The sequence below is a fragment of the Pan paniscus genome, chromosome 5 (genome assembly GCF_029289425.2).
Source record: "Pan paniscus chromosome 5, NHGRI_mPanPan1-v2.0_pri, whole genome shotgun sequence".
Taxonomy (NCBI): Eukaryota; Metazoa; Chordata; class Mammalia; order Primates; family Hominidae; genus Pan; species Pan paniscus.
This window is the reverse complement of record NC_073254.2, coordinates 93,403,098-93,420,603: the sequence shown is the minus strand read 5'-3', so window position 1 is coordinate 93,420,603 and position 17,506 is coordinate 93,403,098. Positions and strand designations below refer to the sequence as shown.

Below are 17,506 nucleotides of genomic sequence, written 5' to 3'. Positions count from 1 at the left end.
GTTCCACCATGTTGGCCAGGCTGGTCTCGAACTCCTGACCTCAAGTGATCCACCTGTCTCGGCCTCCCAAAGTGCTGCGATTACAGGCATGAGCCATCATGCCCAGCCAATATTGGTTTAGTAAAACACTTTGCCTTTTAGAGCCAGTTTCTGTTTTACCACTAATGTTTACTTCATACTTAGCACACCAGAGATCTTCAATTATAGTTATATTATTTCCCCTGTATTTCCAGAGAAAATTGGATTAATAAATACTTTCTTTTCTTTTATATGTTCAACCGGATACAGATGTCATCATGAAGAGGAAAAGAGGAGGGAGCCCTGCTGTAACACTTCTTATTAGTGAAAAAATATCTGTGGATATAACCCTGGCTTTGGAATCAAAAAGTAGCTGGCCTGCTAGCACCCAAGAAGGCCTGCCCATTAAAAACTGGCTTTCAGCAAAAGTTAGGAAGCAACTAAGACTAAAGCCATTTTACCTTGTACCCAAGCATGCAAAGGAAGGAAATGGTTTCCAAGGTATTTTAAATATTAAAGTTAACTTAAAGACATAAAAGAGTTGTTAATGTTATATGTTCAGGCGGTATAAGATCAACAGCCAACCAATGCTGTTGTCATTTCAAGAGCCATCAGGCAAAATAGGTTATAAGATGGGAGTCTGGTGACAGACAGAATTGAAAAGGGCAAAGTTGTAGTATTAATATCAAATACTCAGCTTTAAAATGTCTAGCAATCCATATTTGAATTTTATTTTATTTTTTTTCGGTAAAGAAAAGCAGTATTGGCCTTGGAGTCAGACTGCCCTGGTTCTGAATCCTGAGGCTCCTTCTACTAGTTGTGTGAATTCGAGCTAGTTATGATGCTTTCTAAACCCATTTGCTCATCTGTACACTGTGTTAACCAAAAGTACTTGAAAAATTCTGGAAAGATAAAATGTGCATGCAGTTCTGTGGCCAATTCTGTTCATGCCAGTTATACGTTGTTACATATTAATATTATCATTAGAGTCTAGACTCTCATTCTCAGCCCTGGTTCTCTCTTTCCTTCATCTTCCCATTCCACTGCTCCTATGCAGCGTGTCTCAGCCTCACAGATCAGGATGGGTTTTCAGGCTGTGCTCTTGGGTAAAATTCAACTTCCAAGAACCAGACTGAGTTGGTCTACAGCTAAAACTTTATAATGGTGATATTTTTGAAGGTAGAAGGAAGTAACATTTTTTTTTCTTTCTTTCTTTCTTTTTTTTTTTTTTCTGAGACAGAGTTTTGCTCTTGTTGCCCAGGCTGAAGTGCAGTGGCACAATCTCAGCTTGCTGCAACCTCTGCCTCCCGGGTTAAAGCGATTCTCCTGCCCCATCCTCCCAGTAGCTGGGACTACAGGTGCCCGCTACCATGCCTGGCTAATTTTTTGTATTTTTAGTAGAGACGGAGTTTCACCATGTTGGCCAGGCTGGTCTCAAACTCCTGGGAAGTAGCTTTTTTCCTTGTGATTTAGTCTTAAAAAAAAAAGAAAGTAGCTGATTATTTTCATTTTCTCCCATAGATTTATATAGGACTTTTGGCACCTACTACTATTGGATTCCAGGGAAATTGAAGGAGACCATAAAACAAATGAACCAAGTTATAAATGAGTATTGCTGAAAAAAGCCCAGAAATAGTCAATCATGCTTAGTTTGATGGTTTGTGTTTTTGTGGACACACATCATAACTTCATATATTGCATACATAGAGGAATCATTTTCTGTAAGAAAAATAGTCTATGAAGGGTACTTATATATATCATTATTCATGTTTTTACAAAATGAATTATAGCTTTCTGCAAAGAGGTTGTTCTGCAAACTGAACAATTTTTAGAATAGCTGCCCCAGGAAACCCTCACTGTAAGTGATACAAAAATTGCAACAGGACCCCATACCATCTCTTGCTGACCCCATACTGTCCTGAGGAACACTGGAAGATAAATCACCTTAGAGATGAAGAAGAGTCCTTTGGTGGCCCTGTGGCCTATGTGGTTAGGCAGTTCTTTTTTTTTTTTTTTTTGAGACGGATTCTTGCTTTGTTGCCCAGGCTGGAGTGCAGTGGTGTGATCTTGGCTCACTGCAACCTCTGCCTCCTGGCTCAAGCGATTCTCCTGCCTCAGCCTCATGAGTAGCTGGGACTACAGGCGCGTGCCACCATGCGAGGCTAATTTTTGTATTTTTAGTAGAGACAGGGTTTCATTATGTTGGCCAGGATGGTCTCCATCTCTTGACCTTGTGATCCACCCGCCTCAGCCTCCCAAAGTGCTGGGATTACAGGCGTGAGCCACTGCACCTAGCCATGGTTAGGGAGTTCTTTTCATTCATCCATTAAAATGAAAGAAAGTGAAGGCTGGTGCTGGATGCTTAGCTTCACCTCTGCTTTCTGTTACCCTTGGCTGTTCTGCATCTGCCATCATTCCAGATTATGTATAATTAGACAAAACTCTGCTTCTGTGTACGTGTGTGAGTGTATGTGAACAGAGGGACTTAACAGTGAAAATACTTGTACTAGATTGGAGACACTTATAACACCTGCTATATCTTTTCTTTCTCTAAACATTCTACTAGAAATTCCCTGGTCTCACAAGCTATATTTTAAAAAATATTATGTTTTTGTTTTTATTTATTTTTATTTGTTTATTTTTTGAGACAGAGTCTCGCTGTGTCGCCCAGGCTGGAGTGCAGTGGTGCAATCTTGGCTCACTGCAACCTCCACCTCCTGGGTTCAAAAGATTCTCCCACTTCAGCATCTCAAGTGGCTGGGACTACAGGTGCGTGCCACCATGCCCAGCTAATTTTTTGTATTTTTAGTAGAGACTGGGTTTCACCATATTGGCCAGGCTGATCTCGAACTCCCAACTTCAGGTGATCCACCCATCTCCATCTCCCAAAGATTACAGGCATGAGCCACTGTGCCTGGCCTTGTTTTTATTGATTTTTGATTAAAAATTTTAAATTTTAAAAATCTACCTGTTGCAAAATAATACCAGTTTTATTACCAAGGATATAATTTATTTAAAGAATAGTTTATGATTTACTTGCAGTTTTTTTGTTCTTAAGATAAAAGGACAGTCAAAATATGAGGTTTTTAACCCACTCAAAAAAATGTTCAGCCAGGCGCAGTGGCCCATGCCTATAGTCTCAGTTACTCAGGAAGTTGAGGCGGGAGGATTGCTTGAGCCCAGGGGTTCAGGGCTGTAGTGAGCTATGATCATGCCACTGCACTCCATCCTGGGTAACATAGCAAGAAGTCCTCTATACCCCGCCTGCCAAAAAAAAAAGTCTCTGGACAGTTTAACTCAACATAGGTAAATTAACTTGTTTCATTATGTTATCTGTTTTTAGATACTGGTTTTTAAATTTTGATTTAATTTGTTTCATAAATTTATAAAGCATATACGTGGTTCCAAAGTCAAAGCTATGGAAAAAGGTACAGTTAGAGAAACATCTTCTGTTCATGTCCTCTCCACACTCTTCTCTCCTTCCCTGATTAGAAGCCTTTTTAATTGTTTTTAGTTTACCCTTCCATGTTTTATTTTTTATTTATTTATTTATTTTTGAGACAGAGTCTCGCTCTGTTGCCCAGGCTGGAGCGCAGTGGGGCAATCTTGGCTCACTGCAGCCTTCGCCTCCTAGGTTCAAGTGATTCTCCTGCCTCAGCCTCCAGGAGTAGATGGGATTACAGGTGTGCGCCACCACGCCTGGCTAATTTTTGTGTTTTTAGTAGAGACGAGGTTTCACCACGCTGGCCAGGCTGCTCTTGAACTCCCAACCTCAGGTGGTCCACCCACCTTGGCCTCCCAAAGTACTGGGATTACAGGCGTGAGCCACCGTGCCTGGCCTTCCGTGTTTTAAAAGTGTAAGTAAATATATTCTCTCTCTCTCTCTCTCACTCATGTAATGGCTGAAACCTATAATCCCAGTACTTTGGGAGGCTGAAGTGGGTAGATCATTTGAGCTCAGGAGTTCGAGACCAGCGTGGGCAACATGGTGAAAGCCTGTCTCTACTAAAAATACAAAAATTAGCCATGCGTGGTGGTGCAAGCCTGTAGTCCCAACTATTCAAGAGGCTGATGTCGGGGGATCACTTGAGCCCTGGAGGTTGAGGCTGCAGTGAGCCAAGATGGTGCCACTGCACTCTAGCCTGGGTAACAGAGTGAGACCCTGTCTCAAAAACAAAGAAAAAGGTGTCCCTTTTATTTTAAAAAGGGGATGGCATATAAATGTGTATATAGTATATAATATAAATTATATACAATGTTTTATATTATATGACATATCACATATAAATTATACATAATATATTACATGTAAATACTTATGTAAATATATTCATATAAATACTTATATTTAATATATATTTTTAAGATAAAGAAGTCAGGTAAAAACTAAGGAAATCTGGATAAAGTATAGACTTTAGTTAACAATAATGTATCAATATTGGTTTATTGTACCAATGTATTTTATGAATATGGGATGTTAATAATAGGGAAATGGGGGTGCAGTGGCATGTGCTTATAGTCCTAGTTTCCTCAGCCTTCGGGAGGCTGAGGCAGGCGGATCATTGAGCCCAGGAGTTAGGGTTGTTCTTCTTGGAGCTGAACTCCTGGGTTCAAGTGATCCTCCCGTCTCAGTCTCCCACCTCCCAAGTAGCTGAGATTACAGGTGCACGACACTGTAATCAGTGGACATGTTTTCAAGTGGGTTTAAAACTTGGCATTTTGACTGTCCTTTTATCTTAAGGACAAAAAACTGCAAAAAAATTATAAGCTGTTTTTTATAAGTGTATTATTGGTAATAATACTGGTATTACTTTGAAAAAGGTAGATTAAACATAAATATTAGATAATATACTAATTTATATACATATAAAATATATTTGTATGCTACCCCCTTTTTAAATAAAAGGTACACTTTTTTTTTTTTTTTTTAAAGTAGACACAGGGTCTTGCTATGTTGCCCAGGCTGGTCTCAAACTCCTGGCCTAAAGCAGTCCTCCCACTTTGGCCTCCTAAAGTGCTGGGATTATAGGCATGAGCCATCATGGCCAGGACATATGTTTTTCTTTTTAATTTTATTAATTTGGTTTATTTTTTAATTTTATAGAAGCCCTGCTCTCAGATATAACACTTTTTTTCTTTTAATTTAACAAGATATTTTCAATCTCACTCCATACCTCTATATAGAGAAAACACCCATTCCTTTTTAAAGTCTATTTTTACAGCTGGTCAAAGAGTAAATCGTTATGTAATATTGCTAGGCATTTCCCAGATCTCCATAGGCATCATTCCAATTTGCTTTTCCACAGCAATGTATCAGAGTACCTGTTTCACTCTCAACCTCACTGACTTGTTAAACTTTTTGCCAGTTGAAATTCTTGCCAGTGAGAAAATGATATCTCAAAAAGTAAGAAATGATATCTCAGTGTAGTTTATTTAAAAATAAACTTTTTGTTTTAGCATAGTTTTGTATTTACAGAAAAATTGTGAACATAGTACAGAGAGTTCCCGTATAACCCCATACCCATTCCCCTGGGGTTTTTTCTGGGGGAGGTAGTGGGGCAGAGTTTCACTATGTTGCCCATGCTGGTCTCAAACTGAGCTCAATGATCCTCCCACCTCACCTTATCAAGTAACTGGGACTACAGACATGTGCCACTGCAGCACCCCCATTTTCCTATTATTAATATCTCACATTAATACAATACATTTAATAATTAATAAACCAATATTGATATATTATTGTTAGCTAAGGGCTATATCTGCTGGGCACAGTGGGTCTTGCCTGTAATCCCAGCACTTTGGGAGGCCGAGGTGGGCAGATCACCTGAAATCAAGAGTTCGAAACCACCCTGGCCAACATGGCAAAACCCCGTCTCTACTAAAAAAATACAAAAATTAGCCAGGCGTGGTGGCATGTGACTTAGTCCCAGCTACTCAGGAGGCCGAGACAGGAGAATCACTTGAACTTGGTGGGTGGAGTTGCAGTGAGCCAAGATCATGCCACTGCACTCCAGTCTAGGAGACACAGCGAGACTCCATTAAAAAAAAAAATTATATACTTTATCCAGATTTCCTTAGTTTTTCTTAATGTCCTTTTACTGTTCCAAGATCCCATTTAGGATACCATATTGCATTTAGTTGTCATGTCTCCTTAAGCTACTCTTGACTGTGACAGTTTTTTGGTTTTAACAGTTTTGAGGAGTACTAGTTAGGTATTTTGTAGAATGTCCTTTACTTGAGATTTCTTTATTATGTTTCTTATGATTAGATCAGAGTTATTGGTTTGGGGGAGGAAGGTCACAGAGGCAAAGTGCCATCCTTATCAAATTTTATCAACGGTACGTGCCACCTTTCTTTACAGTCATGTACAGTTGACCCTCAGGATTGGCTCCAGGGTACCCTGCAGACACCGAAGTCCACAGATGCTCAAATCCCTTACATAAAATGATATAATACAGTTGGCCCTCCATATCTGTGGGTTTCAATTCACGATTGGTTGAATTCTCAGATGTGAAACCCTCAGATACAGAGGGCCAACCGTATTGTGTAGCTATCCCTGAACTCTTTATTCTGTCCCATTAAAATCTTTGTCTATCTTTGTACCATGTTGTTGTACATAATGTAGCTTTATAATTAGTCTCAATATCTTTTAGGGCAAGTTCTACCACTTTGTTTTTCTCCAAGGGTGTCTGAGAGAGTCTTGACCCTTTGCATTCTCATATAAATTTTGAAATCAGATTTTCAGATTCCACAAAATACTTTTTGGAATTTTGATTGAGATAATGTTGAATCTATAGATAAATTTGGGGCCAGGAATGATGACTTATGCCTGTAATTCCAGCACTTCAGAAGGCTGAGGAAGGAGAGTTGCTTTAGGTGAGGGGTTCAAGACCATCTTGGACAACACTGTGTAAAAACTCTAGCCAGGCGTGGTGGCTCACACCTGTAATCCCAGCACTTTGGAAGGCCAAGGTGAGTGGATTACGAGGTCAAGAGATCGAGACCATCCTGGCCAACATGGTAAGACCCCATCTCTACTAAAAATACAAAAATTAGCTGGGCATGGTGGCACGTGCCTGTAGTCCTAGCTACTCGGGAGGCTGAGGCAGGAGAATCGCTTGAACCCAGAAGGCAGAGGTTGCAGTGAGCCAAGATCACGCCATTGCACTCCAGCCTGGTGACAGAGAGAGACTCCGTCTCAAAAAAAAAATTAAAAAAAAAAAACTCTCTATAAAAGTTTTTATAGAGAGTTGTGAGTCTTCATCTCTATAAAAACTTTTTAAAAAATTAGCCAGGCGTGGTGGTGTGCACTTGTAGCTTGTAGTCTTAGTTACGCAAGAGAATCACTTAAGCTCAGGAGTTTGAGGTTACAGTGAGCTATGATCTTGCCACTGCACTCCAGCCTGGGCAACATAACAAGACACTGTCTGTATTAAAAAAAAAAACATGGGAGAGAGTTGATATGTTAACAATATTGAGTCTCCCAATCCACTTATTTACATCTCCTCTGATACTTCCCAGCTTCATTCATTAGCATTTTCTCTGCAGAGGTTTTGTATATCTTTTGTTAATTTATTCATAGGTAATTGATCAATTTTAAAACTATTTATTTATTTTGAGATGGAGTCTCGCTCTGTCACCCAGGCTGGAGTGCAGTGGTGCGATCTCAGCTCACTGCACCCTCCACCTCCTGGATTCAAGCGATTCTCCTGCCTCAGCCTCCTGAGTAGCTGGGATTACAGGTGCCCACCACCGTGTCTGGCTAGTTTTTGTATTTTTAGTAGAGATAGGGTTTCACCATGTTGTCCAGGCTGCTCTCAAACTCCTGACCTCAGGTGATCTGCTCACCTCGGCCTCCCAAAGTACTGGGATGACAGGCATGAGCCACCGCGCCTGGCCAAAACTTTTTATTATGAAAATTTTAAACCAGTACCAAAGGAGACTGGGCCAGGAGTGTTGGCTCATGCTTGTAATACCAGCATTTTGGGAGGCTGAGGTGGGTGGATCACTTGAGCCCAGGAGTTCAAGCCTGGGCCACGTGACAAAACCCTGTCTCTTCAAAAAATACAAAATAAATTAGCTGCGTGTGGTAATATGCACCTGTTGTCCCAGCTATTTGGGGGGCTGAGGTGGGAGAATCACTTGAGTCTAGGAGGTTGAGGCTTCTGTGAGCCGAGATCATGTCACTGCGCTCCAGCCTGGGTGACAAAGTGAAACCTTGTCTTAAAAAAATAATCAATGACTGGGAGCGGTGGCTCACACCTGTAATCCAAGCACTTTGGGAGGCCAAGGCGGGTGGGTCACCTGAGGTCAGGAGTGCAAGACCAGCCTGGCCAACATGGTGAAACCCCATTTCTACTAAAAATACAAAATTAGCCGGGCATGGTGGCGCATGCCTGTAATCCCAGCTACTCAGGAGGCTGAGGCAGGAGAATCACTTGAACCTGGAAGGCAGAAGTTGCAGTGAGCTGAGATGGCGTCACTGCACTCCAGCCTGGGCAACAGAGCAAGACTCAATCTCAAAAAAAATAAATAAATAAAAATAAATGCATAAACAAATAATAATTTTCTTATATTAGCTGGGCACAGTGGCTCACAGCTGTAATTCCAGCACTTTGGGAGGTGGAAGGATTGCTGGAGCCCAGGAGTTTGAGATCAGCCTGGGCAAGGTGGAGAGACCCCGTCTCTACAAAAAAATCCAAAAATTAGCCAGCCATGGTGATGTATGCTTCTGGTCCCGCTATTGGAAAGGCTAACATGAGAAGATTGCTTGAGGCTGGGAAGTCGAGGTTTCAGTGAGCTGTGTTCACGCACTCCAGCCTGGGTGATAGAGGGAGATCTTGTCTCAAAAAATGAAAGAAAAAAGTAATAATTCCCTAATATCAAACACCTATTCAGTATTAAAATTTCCGCTTGTCTTGTAAGTGTCATACTTTTTTTGTATGTTTGGATCAGCCTGTTTGGATCAGGATTCAAATAAGGTTCATACATTGTGACTGACCAATATGTCTGTTAAATCTCTTTTAACTCATAACTTCCTCTTTCATAACTTTTTTATTCCTTGAATAAAATTTACTCAATTTACTTCAATTTACTCATTGAAGAAACAGGTTATTTTTCCTGTAGAGTTTCCCAAAGAGAGTTTGTAGAGTGCATTCTAGAAGTGTCGTTTAGCATGTTCTGCTTTCATCCATATTTCTTTTTGTTGTTGTTGTTGTTTTGTTTTTTTGAGAGGGAGTTTTGCTCTTGTTGCCCAGTCTGGAGTGCAATCGCTCGATCTTGGCTCACTGCAACCTGCGCCTCCCAGGTTTAAGTGATTCTCCTGCCTTAGCCTCCAGAGTAGCTGGGATTACAGGCTTGTGCCACCATGCCCGGCTAAATGTTTGTATTTTTAGTAGAAATGGGGTTTCACCATGTTGGTCCGGCTGGTCTTGAACTCCTGACCTCAGGTGATCCACCACCTCAGCCTCCCAAAGTGCTGGGATTACAGGAGTGAGCCACTGCGCCTGGCCTCATCCATATTTCATTAGCAGTTAGATCTAGAAGGTAACTGTTGGGTGTTTTTTTTGTTTGTTTTTTGTTTTTGTTTTTGTTTTTTGAGACTGAGTCTCACTCTGTCATCCAGGCTGGAGTGCAATGGCATGATCTCGGCTCACTGCAACCTCTGCCTCCTGAATTCAAGCGATTCCCCTGCCTCAGCCTCCTGAGTAGCTGGGATTACAACTGTGTGCCACAATGCCTGGCTAATTTTTGTATTTTTAGTAGCGACAGAGTTTCGCCATGTTTGCCAGGCTGCTCTTGAACCCCATATCTCAGGTGATCTGCTCACCTCGGCCTCCCACGGTGCTGGGATTACAGGCATGAGCCACTGCACCTGGCCTAATTGCTAGTTTTTATACTATTGTAAGTAACATCTTTCTCAAAATTTCATTTTTTGTTTATTGCCATATATCAAAATACCTTTGATTTTTGTATCCACAATCTTGGTAACTCTTTTAATTGATTTGGGGAGTTTATTTACATAATTTTTTTTTCTTTTTTCATTTTCTTTCTTTTTTGAGATGGAGTCTCGCTCTGTTGTCCAGGCTGGAGTGCAGTGGCGTGATCTCGACTCACTGCAACCTCGGCATTCCGGGTTCAAGGGATTCTCCTGCCTCAGCCTCCCAAGTAGCTGGGACTATATACAAATACATACATAAATGTGGTATGTGTAGGCACACGCCACCACACTGGCTAAGCTAATCTTTCTATTTTTAGTAGATATGGTGTTTCACCATGTTGGCCAGGCTGGTCTCCTGTCTCGGCCTCCTGAAGTGCTGGGATTACAGGCGTGAACCACCATGCCCAGCATTGTAGATTCTTTTGTATTTCCTATATATGCAATTACATCACCTATGAATAATGATGGCTTTGTTTCTCCCTTTCCAGTGTGTAACCCTGTTTTTCCTTCCCTTACTGTGCTTGCTATGACACCCAGTGCATGTTGAACAGAAATAGAGATAGCAGATGTTTTGCCTTCTTTCTGATTTCTCTCTCCAACTTTTTACCTCACATAATGATTGTTGCTATAGTTTTCTAAAATCTACCTTTTATGGAATCAAGTGTCCATCTAGACTTAAATTGCTAAGAGGTGTTTTTTTAATGATGAACGACTATAGGATTTTAAGAGCTTCATTTTCTTCATCTATTGAGACAATCATGTATTTCTCCTCTATTCTGTTAATGTGACAGATTATATTGATTGATTTTTCTGAAAAATCATTCAGATTATAAACTACTTATACTTTGCTAGTATAAAACCACGAAGTAACAGGGTGGTCAGAGCATAAAAGAGCTAGCCATGGTAAGACTCGGGGAGAAATTTTTTTTTTTTGAGACAGAGTCTTGTGCTGTTGCCCAGGCTGGAGTGCAGTGGCGCGATCTCAGCTCACTGCAAGCTCCACCTCCCGGGTTCGTGCCATTCTCCTGCCTCAGCCTCCCAAGTAGCTGGGATTACAGGCGCCCGCCACCACGCCCGGCTAATTTTTTGTATTTTTGGTAGAGGCGGGGTTTCACTGTGTTAGCCAGAATGGTCTTGATCTCCCGACCTTGTGATCCGCCCACCTTGGCCTCCCAAAGTGCTGGAATTACAGGCATGAGCCACCTCGCCCAGGTGAAATCATTCTATATTTACACAAACTCTCATAAATAAGAATAAAAAAAATGGTCCTCAATTCATTTTGTATTAATATAAAACCTGTAAGGATGGTACAGAAAAAGTGAATAAATTGATTCAAATTATTATTGAAACAAAATATTTAACAAAGGGAATTTAGCAATATATAAAAGGTAATACATCTTACTATTGCTAACTATATTAAGCTGTGACTTCCTTTTTTTTTTCAGTTAGGCCCATTTTTTGTCTCAGTGTACTTATTTTTATACGTAATTATTTATCTGTTCACTTCTTTTGATTCACTCCTAAGATTTTTTCAGAATATTTTCTTTTTCTTTCTTTCTTTTTTTTTTTTTTGATGGAGTTTTGCTCTTGTTGCCCAGGCTGGAGTGCAATGGTGCGATCTCGGCTCACTGCAACCTCCACCTCCCAGGTTCAAGCGATTCTCCTTCCTTAGCCTCCCGAGTAGCTGGGATTACAGGCATGTGCCACCATGCCAGGATAACTTTTTTTTGTATTTTTGGTAGTGATGGGGTTTCTCCATGTTGGTCAGGCTGGTCTCGAACTCCCGACCTCAGGTGACCCACCCTCCTCGGCCTCCCAAAGTACTGAGATTACAGGCGTGAGCCCCCATGCCCAGCCCCAGAATATTTTCATGAGGGAAACCACTTGAATATTGTTTAGATATGGATGCTTTGGGTAAAGTGCTTTTTTGTTTTTCTTTTTGAAATTAAGAAGAAACATGGCGGCTATCCTTCTCTCACATCGAAAAGGAAATTTTGAACAACCATGGAAAATCTAAAACGTGCTGTGAAATCAAAGAAGCGAAATGTTGCAGGTAACAGCCTTATTTTGTTAAATGACAGATTATCTATGGTATGCTTAATTATTTGTTGACTCCACACCTCAGACCTGAAGAGCTGAGCTGGGTTGGGTCTGGGGGGCAGGGCAGGATTGGGTTAAGCTGGGGAGAGTGTATGAAACCAGAGAAGCTAGATCCAAAGGGCCAAGGAAAGGGTGTTGTTAGAAGGCAAGGCCGGGGAATAGTAGTTCTGAACCCTGGATCAGATGAATGTGTTTTTGTATAGATGTATCAGTAGGACAGAGTGAGACGGTATGAGCACTAGCCATGACAATTCGATGGGTCTTAGTATTCTGCTTGTTTAAAAGTAATGGATATGAATGCCATATAATTGGAGGAGGCCAAAAGGTCGCTCTTGTTAGATACTGGGCTTGCTTTGGGATAGTTGGGTTGTGTTGACGGCTAGGGATTGATTGGCCAAACTGAAAACAACACTAAGTGAGTAATTTTTTTTTTTGAGACAGACTTTCATTCTGTCACCCAGACTGGAGTGCAGTGGCACAATTACGGCTCACCACAGCCTCGATCTCCTGGGCTCAAGCAATCATCCTATCTCAGCCCCCCAAGTAGCTGAGATTACAGGTGCATGTCACCATGCTCGGCTAATTTAAAAAAAAATTTTGTAGAGGGCCTGTTGGCTCACACCTGTAATCCCAGCCTAGCAACATGGTGAGACCCAACCTCCATAAAAAATTTAAAAATTAGCCAGGCATGGTGACTGGTGCCTGTGGTCCCAGCTACTTGGAAGGCTGAGGTAGGAGAATGGCTCGAGCCCAGAAAATCAAGGCTGCAGTGAGCCATGATCGTGCCACTGCACTGCAACCTGGGTGACATAGTGACACCCTGTCTCAAAAAAAAAATTTTTTATTGGTAGAGATGGTGGTCTCCCTTTGTTGCCCAGGCAGGCTGGTCACCAACTCCTGGGTTCAAGTAATCTTCCCGCCTTGGCCTCCCAAAGTCTTGGAAGTACGGGGATGAGACACTGCACCCCACCATTTTTTTTTGTGATGGCATACACACCATAAAGAACTAAGATTGAAAAGGAATTGTTCATTTGAGTTTCTAAAGTTGGCCAGTATTGGCCAGGCATGGTGGCTCAAGGCCTGCAATCCCAGCACTTTGGGAGGCCGGGGCAGGTGGATCACCTGAGGTCAGGAATTCGAGACCAGCCTGGCCTACGTGGCGAAACCCCGTCTCTACTAAAAATACAAAAATTAGCTGGGCGCAGTGGCACGTGCCTGTAATCCCCGCTACTCAGGAGGCTGAGGCAAGAGAATCACCTGAACCCGGGAGACAGAGGTTGCAATAAGCTGAGATCATGCCACTGCACTCCAGCCTGGGCAACAGAGCAAGACTCCACCTTAAATAAATAAATAAATAAAGTAAGTAAGTTGGCCAGTATAAAGATCACAAAAGTTAAAAAGTCAAAACAAAAATGCCCAGCATGCAGACACAGAGGTTCTTTAAGATCTCATATGCAGGCTTTGAAGCAAGCATTAAGAAAACTATATTGTTGGCCAGGCACAGTGGCTCACGCCTGTAATCCCAGCACTTTGGGAGGCCGAGGCAGGTAGATCACCTGAGGTCAGGAGTTCGAGACCAGCCTGGCCAACGTTATGAAACCCCGTCTCTACAAAAATGCAAAAATTAGCCGGGCGAGGTGGCATGCGCCTGTAATCCCAGCTACTTAGGAGGTTGAGGCAGGAGAATCGCTTGAACCCAGTAGGCAGAGGTTGCAGTGAGCTGAGATCACACCACTGCACTCCAGCCTGGGCAACAGAGCGAGACTCCATCTCAAAAAAAAAGGAAAAAGAAAAAAAAGAAAAAGAAATATTGTTGATAAGGCTAAATCGTTTCATAAATAGTACATTTTGTCAACTACTAAATAACTAGATGAGATGGCAGATTATCTATGGTACTCTTAATAATGTAAATAATTCTGTGATACAATCAGTGGATTTTTAAAAAGAAAAAATTTATATTAAATTTGCAGTTCAATAAAGTAAAATAATTTTATAACAAAACAAGATTTTGGATCGCTTGAGGGGGGTGAGGGGAGGGTCAGAGGTTGCAGTGAGCCGAGATTGTATCACTGCATCCCAGCCTGGGTGACAGAGTGAGACCCTGTCTCAAAAAAAAAAAATAGTATAAATATCTGTTAGCTTTATACAGTTGAAGAAATTCATAGAATGTATTTAAGCTAAGAATGGGAAAGAGAGGGAAAAATGTGTTTTTGAAACTTCAAACCATATATTTGAAAACATAATCAGATTTTAGTGTGACTGTTGTATTTATGTTATTTATTTTATTTTATTTTATTTTATTTTATTTTATTTTATTTTATTTTATTTTATTTTATTTTGAGATGGAGTCTCACTTGTTGCCCAGGCTGGAGTGCAGTGGCATGATCTTGGCTCACTGCAACCTCCGCCTCCTGGGTTCAAGTTATTCTCCTGCCTCAGCCTCCCGAGTAGCTGGGATTATAGGTGCACGCCACCACACCTGGCTAATTTTTGTATTTTTAGTAGAGATGGGGTTTCAGCATACTGGCCAGGCTGATCTCGAACTCTTGACCTCGTGATCCGCCTGCCTAGGCCTCCCAAAGTGCTGGGATTACAGGCATGAGCCACCGCGCCCGGCTTTTTTGTTTTTGTTTTTGTTTTTGTTTTTTGTGTGTGACAGAGTTTCGTTCTTGTTGCCCAGGCTGGAGTGCAATGACGCGATCTTGGCTCACTGCAACCTCTGCCTCCTGGCTTCAAGCGATTCTCGTGCCTCAGCCTGCAGAGTAGCTGGGATTACAGGCGTGCGCCACCACGCCCAGCTAATTTTGTATTTTTAGTAGAGACGAGGTTTCACCATATTAGTCAGGCTGGACTCAAACTCTTGATCTTAGGTGATCCCCCCGCCTCAGCCTCCCAAAGTGCTGGGATTACAGGCGTTGTGTCACCACGCCCGGCCTATATTTATGTTATTATATATCTTTATTGTTTATATTTTTGCTATGAGATGCCTAAAATCCTTTGTTGAATGTAAATAAGTAAAAATAAGTGTTTTCCTTTTTTATTCAACAGGAAAGATTGTTTAAAACTAATGAAATACCTTTTAGAACAGCTGAAAGAAAAGTTTAAAGACAAAAAACATCTGGATAAATTCTCTTCTTATCATGTGAAAACTGCCTTCTTTCACGTATGTACCGAGAACCCTCAAGACAGTCAGTGGGACCGCAAAGACCTGGGCCTCTGCTTTGATAACTGCGTGACATACTTTCTTCAGTGCCTCAGGGTAGAAAAACTTGAGAATTATTTTATTCCTGAATTCAATCTATTCTCTAGCGACTTAATTGACAAAAGAAGTAAAGAATTTCTGACAAAGCAAATTGAATATGAAAGAAACAATGAGTTTCCAGTTTTTGATGAATTTTGAGATTGTATTTTTAGAAAGATCTAAGAACTAGAGTCACCCTAAATCCTGGAGAATACAAGAAAAATTTGAAAAGGGGCCAGACGCTGTGGCTCACACCTGTAATCCCAGCTCTTTGGAGGCCGAGGCAGGCAGATCACTTGCGGTCAGGAGTTTGAGAGCAGCCTGACCAACATGGTGAAACTCCATCTCTACTAAAAATATAAAAATTAGCCGGGCATGGTGATGCATGCCTGTAATCCCAGCTACTCGGGAGGCTTAGACATGAGACTCACTTGAACCCAGGAGGTGGAGGTTGCAGTGAGTCAAGATGGCACCACTGCACTCCATCCTGGGTGACAGCAAGACTTCCTCTCAAAAAATAAATAAATAAATAAGAAAAATAAATTAGGAAATTATTAAAATAATTTTTTTAAAAAGCAACAAAATAACAAAAATTAGTGACTGTAATAATTGGAATGTTTGAAATTTGTCACAGCAATAATTGACTAAAATGAATGTAAATAATTATTCAGTTTTCAGTTTGTTGTAATAAACTCTAATCAGTATAAAGGATTGACTATCGTAGGAAAAAGATTAGTCAAGGAATAAGAAGCAAAAGTAGTATTTGAAATCTAAAAACATTACCATGTTTGCTTTATCATGCAGGCAAATAAATAAATAAATGACATTTTCAGGTTGGAATAAAAAAAGATAAAGTACATATTGCCTTAATTAAATTCATCAAGTACTTACTGAAAAACAGCTCTCCACCGTGCCTGGCCAGGAAATACATAATCTTTTTTTTTTTTTTTTTTTTTTTTTTTTTTGAGATGGAGTCTCGCTCTGTCGCCCAGGCTGGAGTCCAGTGGCATGATCTTGGCTCACTGCAAGCTCTGCTTCCTGGGTTCACGCCATTCTCCTGCCTCAGCCTTCCGAGTAGCTGGGACTACAGGCGCCCGCCACCACACCTGGCTAATTTTTTGTATTTTTAGTAAAGATGGGGTTTCACCATGTTAGCCAGGATGGTCTTGATCTCCTTACCTTGTGATCCGCCCGCCTCGGCCTCCCAAAGTGCTGGGATTACAGGCGTGAGCCACCGCGCCTGGCTGAAATACATAATCTTAAAAGAAAACATAAGATACTTTATTTTAATATACGTGACTAAATGTAAAACCTAACTTATTTTCTGTTATCTATTTATTTTTACTTTCAGTAACACTTTTTTTATTTTAGGTAGCATTCAGCCTAGAGGCAACTGTTAAATTTTTCCTGTTCATATATTTTGCACATTTTCTTATGGGTTAGTTTTCTTCTCATTGTTTTGGGAAGTTCTTAATATATTTGGGGTATTTATCTTTCATTTGTTGTCTGTGTAACAAATAACTTCTGCCATATGGGTTGTCTGCACATTTTTTGGTGTCTTTTAGTAAACAAGGTTTTTTGTTTTGTATTGTTTTGTTTATTGTAAAGATTTTTAAATTTTAATGGAGTTGATTTCTCATTCAAGCTTTTGAGAATAAATTGGAGTTTAATTTTTTATGGTTTTTGCTTTATACATCTTGTTTAACAGCCTACTACGTTTGAACATACTAAGAGAAACATTAGACATTTGAAGAGTTTTGGGGACAATTAATGATAAATAAACCACTATGCAAATAAAATCATCTAAGCAATTTTTTTTTTTGGGGGGGGGACAGTCTCACTCTGTCGCCCAGGCTGGAGTGCAGTGGCACGATCTTGGCTCACTGCACCCTCCTCCTCCCGGTTCAAGCAATTCTCCTGCCTCAGCCTCCCAAGTAGCTGGGACTACAGTTGCACGCCACCATGCCTGGCTAATTATTTTTGTATTTTTAGTAGAGACAGAGTTTCACCATGTTGGTCAAGCTGGTCTCGAACTCCTGACCTCAGGTGATACACCCATCTCAGCCTCCCAAAGTGCTGAGATTACAGGTGTGAGCCACCGTGCCAGGCCAATGTAAGCAATTTTTAACTCCATAAGAAAAATGAATGCGTGAAAGAAAAGTCTGATATAAGAATATTGCTCAGCTGTTTAAGTATTGACAAAGTCA

The 17,506-nt window shown here is 41.0% G+C and overlaps 1 protein-coding gene across 2 annotated transcripts in view; it reads left to right on the top strand.

Moving 5' to 3' along the window:
• The window catches only part of CGAS (cyclic GMP-AMP synthase), a 30,827-nt gene extending 14,707 nt beyond the window's left edge, over window positions 1-16,120 (top strand). The window contains exons 3-5 of one of the 2 annotated variants that reach the window (XM_034962379.3): window positions 289-519; window positions 11,909-12,011; window positions 15,107-16,120. In XM_034962379.3, the coding sequence (XP_034818270.3) occupies window positions 289-519; window positions 11,909-12,011; window positions 15,107-15,458 (686 nt within the window). In that variant the 3' untranslated portion in view covers window positions 15,459-16,120. The remainder of the gene's footprint in view (window positions 1-288; window positions 520-11,908; window positions 12,012-15,106) is intronic. The other variant, XM_034962380.3, reaches the window with a different exon arrangement.
• Window positions 16,121-17,506: the final 1,386 nt, after the last annotated feature.